Source organism: Natator depressus, chromosome 3 (assembly GCF_965152275.1).
Source record: "Natator depressus isolate rNatDep1 chromosome 3, rNatDep2.hap1, whole genome shotgun sequence".
NCBI lineage: Eukaryota > Metazoa > Chordata > Testudines > Cheloniidae > Natator > Natator depressus.
Window position 1 is genome coordinate 128,560,709 of NC_134236.1, and position 9,923 is coordinate 128,570,631.

General features: G+C 40.1%; 1 protein-coding gene across 1 annotated transcript in view; it reads right to left on the reverse strand.

Annotated features, from left to right (window-relative positions):
- THBS2 (thrombospondin 2) overlaps positions 1-9,439 on the reverse strand; it is a 45,395-nt gene extending 35,956 nt beyond the window's left edge. Inside the window, exons 1-4 of the mRNA XM_074948787.1 lie at positions 9,105-9,439; positions 7,551-7,625; positions 6,087-6,643; positions 4,780-4,864 (exon numbers count right to left, since the gene is read on the reverse strand). Coding sequence (XP_074804888.1) covers positions 4,780-4,864; positions 6,087-6,643; positions 7,551-7,625; positions 9,105-9,111 — 724 coding nt within the window. The 5' untranslated portion in view covers positions 9,112-9,439. The remainder of the gene's footprint in view (positions 1-4,779; positions 4,865-6,086; positions 6,644-7,550; positions 7,626-9,104) is intronic.
- Between the last annotated feature and the right edge of the window lie 484 nt (positions 9,440-9,923).

The window sequence follows — 9,923 nt, forward strand, 5'->3', positions numbered from 1 at the left end:
CTAACCCAGAGCTGCAGCAGAAACAATCACTTTCTGTCACAAACATGGACCAAAAGTTCATAATGGGAAGGTGGCCCTTGTCCACATAATAATAAGCCAGAACATCAATATGTACCTTAAACTGGAAGAGGCACATACAGGCTTGGCCTGAATAGCAATCCAGTGTTCCCTTTCATGTCTTTACTCAACATCAGATCATTAAGATGATTTGAATCATTAAGATGATTTGAAATACAGAATGTTACACCCCCATCAATATGTTGCAGTGCATTAAGGAATGCAGCACAGTGTGGCATGTGTTAAACTTGTTAGTCAAGTGAGTAGTATATCACCGATGGCTTTTCTACTGTGGTAATTAAGCTATATGGGCAGCGTCATGAAGCTGCTAACTACAACCATGTGTGTGGCATGTCTCATGTTACTCACATGCATGCCACAAAATGACGCGACTTCACCTCATGTATTTGAATGAGGAATTTCCATTCCATTGTGTTCAATTTAGAGTTGTAAAATAAAAATAAGAACATTATTAATTGGTCTGTTGACCCACCTTCTTCCAGAGAGGGTGAAAAAAACAAATTTGTGTAATGTACCTGATTTGTAGCTGTTGTGTTTGTACCCCAGACATAGCTGACGGATATGGCTGGGGGAGGAACACCTGTAGCAAAACAACTCCCTAGTTGACTAAACAACTGCAATTGCTGAAGTGTGCAAGGTATTCCAGCTAAGGTTAGTATCAGCATGCAGTACTGTCATAATTTTCCTTCTACTTTCTCGTTATAGTATGTTTCCATGGGTTTTGGCATGATCCAATCTACTTTTAATGACACTATTTCCCTTCTTAGTAATCTTCCAACACAAATAGAGAAGATCTGGAGATCCGCTCTGTATTGGCACAACAGATCATGCCATTATATCCTCATCTAGGTGGAGAGGGTTCTGTCAGTCCCTTAATTACATCAATTACTCTAGATTTCAGAGCTCTGCCTTGTGGATCAGATGGTTTAATGTGGTCCTTGGTGTCCACATGAGCTTGATATTTACAAAGCTCACTCTTTGCTGGGAATGAGGGAAGTGATGCCTGAACTTTGGCATCCTGGAAGCCAGCCTTCTGCTTTACTCTGAATGCACCATGGCATAGACCAAAACAAGATTTACACTTTCTCATACCTGTCCCTTCACCCACACATGTCCTGCCACTAACAAGGGAGCCATGGATAAAACTGATCACAGGTTTTGATTTGCTCTCTATTCAGAATGGAAACATTAGCAATGAGATGTTTCCCTGCCTACTCCCTCCTCCCTTTTACCATTCAGCAATGGTGGGAAAGGCATGTATGACTTATGTAGAGTTCTCGCCTAACCCGAGCAAAGGAGCCTGCTTAAATGAAATGTGCCACAATGATCGAATGATAGTAGGCCTGGATGCCTATGCTGCCTAAAGTAAGATACTCAACTATCAAGCCTACAAATGTTTAAAATACCCATCACTACAGTATCTAAGAGCTCGATCCACAAGTGGATTTAGGTACGTAGCTGCTACTTTAGGCACCACTGAGGTCCTCAAAACCCCTGCTCAGCTGTCACCTAGGTTTGTAGATTGCCAAAGCCCCTAGGCACCTAAATTTCCACCATTACAATTCCCTTGGGGGCTGCTCCTTATTGTTTGTTTTGGCAATGAAACCATTTGCCACAAATATGAAAAAAACAGCCCCTTGGTAAAGGGCATTAAAACGCATTCTGAACTGGAACACAAAATAGCTTTGTATGCTGACGATACCTTGTTGTATTTTCAGGATCCAGAAGCCGCATTAAAATTTATAGAACAATTGACTCCAGAATTTGGGCAGGTATCAGGCTTCAGAATACTCTACAATCAATCTGAAATGTTAGGAATTAATATTCCCAAAAGGGTCAAAACAAACTGTTGTCAGCTACATAAATTTAAACAGGCAAGAAATTGTTAAAATATTTAGGAATAAATATTGTGGAGAAATATAAAAATCTTTTTAAGGCAAATTATTCTCCCTGTGGAATACAGTAATAAAAGACTCGGAGGAATGGAACAAATATTAAATTTCTTAGCTAAATAGGTAAAAATTAATATCCTCATAGAGTTACTATTTTTGTTTCAGTGCATCCCTACTGGTATCCCTGCCGTGACATTAAAAACACGGCGAGATACACTATTAAAATGTATATGGAAATGGAAGAGACAAAGGGTGAGTGCTATAGTTCTGTGTAAACCTACAAAGTGGGGTGGACTAGCATGCCTCAATTTGGTTTATTATCATTATGCATTGAAATAAAAGATGTGATTGATTTGGTTAACAATAGACCATCCAAACACTGAGTAAAATTCAAACAAAACTGGAAGACAAATATAGCTATTCATAGTAATTGTTGGGTTAAAAAGAAATATCACCCGTTCATCCAAACGACCACAGCTTTAGACAATGTTTTTAAATTCCTGTCCTCTCCCTTAGCTACTTTCATTAATAATCAGGAATTTATCCTTAGGAAATTTCAAAGTGGCTATTTGTTGTGGGTAACAGCTGATATTACTCAGTTTGGACAGCTGTTTCTAGGTACTGATCTGAATGATACCAACAGATATGTGATGTAAATAATATAAACAGATGGGATTTTCATTATTTAAAAGCCAAACATTTTATTGTAAATCTGGACACAGGGCAGCTCTGTCTAGACTTTCAACTATATTTGAGGAGTTGATGCAGGAGCAAGCTGGAACAAAAGGTTTAATTTCTAAGATACATACAATTTTGATTGAAAAAGCTGTTCCTGAGAAAACAACCCAGAGGAAAGATGGGAGAGGGATCCGGACAAAGAAATTGATCTGGATGAGCAGGTCTCTGTATGAGAGAGGGGATATACATCTTCAATTTGTGTGGTTCATAAAGAACATTTTAATAAATTATTGCATAAATGGCATTTTGGCTCCAATTAAGAGCCATCAGATTTTTGCTGCTAGGGAGACGCTCTGTTAGAGGGGTTGTGGGGAAAGGGGGACATACTTGCACATATGGTGGTTGTGTCCAGGAATTAGAGAGTTTAGGGAGGAAATTATTTAAAAGATTCTTCTTATGACAAAATGCTGTCTTCCTAGAAATCCCCTGGGCTTCTTACTTAATGTTCCAGTACAGGATCTCTCTTATAAACAGAATGACAATTTCATTTCATTTTTTATTGTTAGCATCAAGACTTTGAATTGCACATTATGGGAAACATCTGACTTCTCCTGTGGAATTAATCAAATATGGAGTGTCTTTGTAGTAGAAAAGTTTCATACCAAGTTCACACACAAGAGAAGTGCCAAAAGAGGATAGGTATTTAGACATTTGGTCACCTTTTTTAGAGTACTCAGTGGAGGAGATCTCCCCAGCCAGCAAGCCAGAATCTTTAGCCAGGTTCTTTGAATATTAACCTGATCCTTAATAAGTGATGTACGATGTACTATGTTAATGTTTTATCATAACTTTGCCTTAATAAAATGTTTCAAAAATTCCCTAGGTGCATGCAAGGTCAATCAGCTAGGCATCCTAGGAACATATCTAACCCCACACAAAGTGGCTACAGGAGGAGTTGGTGTCCACTTTATAACTTTTATTCTAGTGGTTAGAGCACTCACCCACCATGTGGGTTCAATTCCCACCTCTACCTGATATGGAATAGTGATTTGGACTTGGGTCTCTCCCCTCTCAACACAATTCTTTAAGCACTAGGTATTCTAGGGCAGGACTTTCTCAGCCTCTCTTGATGGAACTGTTCCACCACGTATAAATAACTAAATATTCATTGGTGTGAGGGGACACCCCTAAGCGGCACAGTTATACTGACATAAGAGCAGGGCAGAGTCTAAGTGCCCCACCGACTCGGCCAAAGCGTCATTCTCACTCACTCTCTGGCCCAATTAATACTTTTTTTGAATCACAACCGACGAAGATTCAGCCACAACACCCTTTCAATAATATCTCCAATAGATCTGGCACCTAACAATTTCACTTCTTTAAAACTTGCCCAAGGTCACACAGTGAGCCAGTCAAATAGCCAGGATTAGAACCCAGACATGTGATTGCTAGGCTGTCTGGACTACAGCAGCACTTGTACAGCTACGCTACTGTAGCGCTTCTGGTGAAGCTGCTCTAAGCTGATAAGAGAGAGCTCTCCTGTCAGCTTAATATCTCCTGCCTCTGGGAGAGGTGGTAGCTATGTCGGCGGGAGAGCATAGCACTGTCCACACTGGCACTTATGTCAGTATAACTTATGTCACTCAGAGGTATGCATTATTCACATAAATGACACTGACGTGTAGACACATCCCCAATCCCTTGCTCTAATCGTCGGAGAACATTCCTTCATGGAAGCACATGGATATTTGCACATATACTAAATTTTTTTTCCAACTTTCAATAACTGTCTCCTTGGTCATTAGCTTTTCCCCAACCTGCACATAAAGAACCAAAATTCTGAATCTGAGCAGCAGGGATAAAAGATCAGAGTATCTGGCAGAAGCAATATTTTGATTATATCTATTCACTACCTTCATAGCAAAGTTTACAACAATTTGCTTTGCTTGTCACTGCCAAACAATGTTCATTGCCAGCAATTCCAAACCTTCCAGAGACATGTTCTACCTCTGCCCCAATTCACACTGGCTTCAATGGGAGCTATGCCATGGTTTGAGGTTAATATATGAACCTTGGGCTTCTTCATTTTCAGACTCAATTGAACACTGATAGTGTGAAAAAATATACGTACTTGTCTGGCTCCTCTGACATCCTTTGTTACGCAGAACATCCTCTACTGAAGTATCAAATATTAAATAAATATTTTGAATTAGACCCTGTAATTAAAGAAAACAACTTTCAGATCAATTCAGGATTAAATTTATAGCATTGGGATTTTTGTATGTATTCTCTTCCATCTATCAACCTCCCCAGTCCATTGGCTGGATTTAATCTCACGTAAATACTCAAAAGTAATTTAGGATACAATCCATGAGAAATACATACTAAAAGTTAACTTTGATAACTTGGTTACGTTATTATTTATTATACTAATGAAGTGCAAAAGGAAGCGATTTTTTCAGAATGAGTCATGATAAAGTAATATTTGACTAGATTTTCATGCTACTGTCTTGTGAGTTCGAATCTCTATTTCCATACAATTCGTAGCACAGTGGGTTGCAAGACACTGGCTTTTCAACTCTGGAGACAAGAGTTCATGTTTGATTTCAGGTATAAAGAATTGGACGGCTCAACCTATCCCCTAAAGAACTTTGTACAAATCACTAGAGCAGGATAGGAGCTGGATTTTTCATTTTGCAGGAAAATCCACAATTTCAAAATGTTTTCCATTCTGAAATGGAACAAACTCAAAAAATTTGAAATTTTGCTTGAAACAAAATCCCCCCCCCCCGAAATCTTGGGTCAATCAAACTGTTTCATTCCAATTTTGACTTTGAAAATTTTATTTTATATCAAAGAAATTCTTTAAAATTGAAACAAAAGTCACTTAAAATTAGAAAATCAAAATGTCCTGTTCTGAAAAGGTTGAAATGGAATGTCTCAACCTTGTCTAAATGTTTTTTAACATTTTTCTTTTGAAATGAAATTTCACCAAAATTGACACATTTCCATGAAATGTTTTACTTTCACTGATCCGCTGTTTTCTGACAGAAAATGTTCTGCTGGAAAATTTTTGACCAGCTCTAAAATTCACTGCAAAATATGGCATGCTTGACACTCTGGTATGGGAAGCCTCACAAATGGGAAAAAGGGCTGTTGGACACTGCATGGGGAAACGTATACAGAGGTGGAGTGCATTTTGCCTGGCTCTAGACTGTGCTGTATCAGTCCTTCACTTTCATGAGGACTAAGATTCATATAATTCACCCCAAGCAACCAACTAAAAGACACACTGGAGCAAATTCTGTTCTTTCACCCATGCTTCCCCATTGACTTTGGAGTGCATGTGAAAGTAGAATTGGGCTCATTGTCTTCTAATATTAAATGTAGCTAAATTCTTTACTTCACCACTGACCCTAACGCTTTCACATTACCTACCCTGAAATGGTTCTCTCGAATGGACCCCTTTGTCACATACATTCTACTGTTCTCTGCTTTCAGCTGCTCATAGAAAGGCTCCTCCAGGATGAAGCTGTCAATAAGGTCACAACCAACATAGAGGCTGTAGTTCTCTCCTGTTACTTGCACTGTGATGTTCTTCCACTGTGAGTCTGCTAGGTCCACATCTTCCAAGGAAATCACATTCTGGGAGCCATCTGCCCAATAGATAAGGTCCAGGGTATTGGCTCGGCCATTGGAAATAATCTCAAACTGTCTCTGTGAGATGCCAGGGCCCTCTAAAGCAATGATAGTACCTCTGGATTGCCTGTCCTGCCTTAGGGTGGCTGAAAGAATAAAGCCCTCATTTTTCCGGATGAGTTTGAGAATCTGTTTGAATTTCTCTGGGTTAAATGGAGGTATGTAGTCAAATCGGATGAAACGATATGCCGGGACGGTGGGATTTGGACCCCGAAATAATTTTGCTCCAATTGTCTTTCGGTTTATGTTACTGATTTGAAATAAGTCAAACGTAGTCTCATCTTCCTTGTTACCATCTGCAAAAGTCAATAGCATGTAGCAATGTGAATACAAAAATGGGCATAAGGGAAAACAAGCGTGCATAATACACCGAATAATTCTAACAATTTGATAGACACTAGCATGTTTGCTACCTGTCAGGCACAATAAACCCATTACTTCCAACTGCTTGGAAGATAGAAGCACATGTGCTATATTTGGCATGGCACAATAAACAGCATTTCCATCTATTTAGCACTTTCATCTATTTGGCAACTTTATATGTAAAAAAAATCCTCAGTGAAAGTGAACAAAATTCCATATACATAAACATGCTTATTTTTACAGGGACAGGATTTCAAGCTACCTACTCTAACTCTCAGTGAAGAAGAATCAAATTATGAACACCCACTATGTTACAACAGGTTAGCTCTCAAGAAGAGGGTAGAGTTACACGAGATATGAATTTTGCCCAGGAGGCCACCTGGAAATGAATATCTGGCATTGTGCCATTTTACACCCAGCCTGGATTTGATCCATAGAGATTTTCTTCTCTCTAATTTCTGACAAAGCAGCTCCCATCCACCCAGTCCATTAAGTCTCATATTACATACACATTACAGAAGGAAATCATTTAGCAATTAAGAATAGGTAAATTTAGGTCAATGCTCAGTAGGGGAAAACTATTTTTATATATTTCTTTTATCAGTAATAGGTAAATGTTATCATCCAAATGTGCCAGTAGTAATAAGACTTATCTTAAAGTTTTTGTGTTACTTTGTTCATTTTAATCAGGTTTTCCTTAGATTATGCTCCTACTGGATTGTCTCCAGTGGTTTAGCTGTCTCATTTTTAAAGTCAACATTTAGCTTTGCAAATTACTGTCATTTCTCCTTGCTTTCAAATGCTTCAAGCTTCAGGAAGTTAGGAAGTTTCAGGACTTACCCTGAGCATTTGAAGAAGCCCACAAAGTTAGCAAGACAATTAGCCACAACAGCCTGCTCCTCTGTAGCATAACTCCTATGAATAAACAAAAAAATCAGTTAGGAAAATGTTATTTTTCTATTGTAAAGACCTTCAAATGCCTCATAGACTGTAATGAAAAAAAACTTAGACCAAAAGCAATTCTGTTTATATCCAACAGCACATATAATATACAATAAAATCTCTAATTCACAGTATTTCTCTTCCTGTTTGTTTGCGGTTTGCTTGTTGGTTCATTTTAAGATGAAACAGGATGTTTGCGATTAAGAGTTCTGCTGCTTCTCCCTTATATGTGGTCATGCTCTTATGTTTATGACATCACAGCTGTGTGCTCTGGACTTGATTTTTGACATCAAATGCAGAGCATGATGATTTCAAGTGAATTCTTAAAAATAAAGATCCTGTATTTATGCACATGTCCCTAAAGGAAAGATATACAGAAAATCTATGCTATGTGAGCAGAATTTTCCTCAAGGTTTTTCCATGAGACATCATCAAGGCTTTACATGACAGGATAGACAGTATACTAGTTGTTCCATCTTAACTCCACTTTGAATCACAACATATACCTGAATTCTTTGCAAGATAATGGAATTTCATGAGTTCTATTCAACTTTTTAACATGTGACTTTCTAAAGTGACACACACAATATTTATCTCAATGCTGACTTTTAGGTAGATAGCAATCCCTTTAGGTATTCCTGTATGGTTATAGAGATGTGTAAGCAGTATATCTGCATTTTCATCTAAACTTGTGTATGTACATGCATGTCTGTTAAACAGAGCAAACCCAGTTTGCCAGCTGTACTGTATAGATACACACATTTCAAGATACGAATATGCTACCTTGACACTTTAAAAAATGTCTAACCTACATTTCCAAAAAAGCTCAGGGACATTCTCTTTTACACAAAGACAAACTTTCAATATAAAACTATAAGTGTTTGCTGTTCAGGACATTACTACAAAACCATTTATCTGCCAAAAAAAATTTTTTTTGGGGGGGGGATAGCTAAAAATCCTACTTCAAGTACATTTTGACAGATGCAACACCAGTCATTTACACATATTTTCTTTTCTATCTAATGTACATATTATGGTAGATAGGATACAATGAGCAGTAGTATAACAAACGTGTTTACACCCCATTTCTAAATGCTGTTTCTGTAATCGTATTATCTACCTCACTAACCATCCCCAGGAAAGATGTCCTATAATCTGTTTGTGCAAAAAATTAACCTGTACTGTATGTGCACAAAGCATGAATACTAGTTAACACGAAGTATTTAGGGGACAAAATTCCCAGCTATCATCACAGCTGAAAAGATAGTCGTCCAAAAGAAAGATGGATTGAATAACAGATGCTCTAATACTGAGCTAAGCAGACCTAAGAGGAGATGGAGGGACAGACAGATAAGCAGACAGACAAATCCATCACCCACAGCTAACAACAGCAGTTTTCTGCCAATCGCGGCATTTACAGATGTGAACTCTTAAAAGGCGTCCCCCCCTTACCCGGCATAAAAGGCTCTGCTGCTGCTCTTTTATCGTTCACGCTCCGAATCAAATCCAAAAAGAAAGAGAGCGGGAGTTATTTGAAAAAGCGAAGTGCAAACTCCAAGCTTCCTCGGGGCTGCAGAATCCGCTGCAGCCTGGCTGAGATTCCTTCCAGTGGCTTGCGAGGGGCTGCTCTCCGCTTTTATATACTCTCCTTCGCATGTACTGCTGTCAATCAGCCACACGAGGAAGCGCTTTTGCATTCATTCCTCCGCAGGAATGACATAATTCCCGTTTCTGACCTGACAATTTGCTCTCGCCTACCTGGAAGGCGATCCCAGCTCCAGCCCCCCAGCGCCATCCCGCCCCGCCCCCTCTCCTGTTTCTACAAGGGACGGTCCTACGCTGGGGCAAGGGAGGAGCAAGACGAAGCAAAAAGGGACGTCACTCTCTTACTTTCCCTAGCCTTCTGGCAGGACGGGGAGCGCCCTGCATTTCCCTACTCTCTTGGGAAGAGGAACCCGGCGCCTCCAGCCCTGGCTCTGACGAGGGTGGACGCGAGGAACGCGGCGGGCAGCGGCGCCGCCGCCTTCCCTGGGACGGGCGCGAGACGAGGCCACCGCACGGCGCCCTGCCCCCAAGGGCGGCCGAGCCTGTTACCCGGCGTCCTTCGCCTCGATCGCCCCGCAACGTCTCGCTTAGCTCAGACCTTCGCCGTGCGCCCGGAAATCGGCCCGGCTCTGCCAATTCCCCTCGGGTCGCCCCGTGCAATCACCACATTCCCCCCCCCCCCCGCCCAGCCAGAACCCCCTTTCTTTTTATGACCCGGAACCTTCG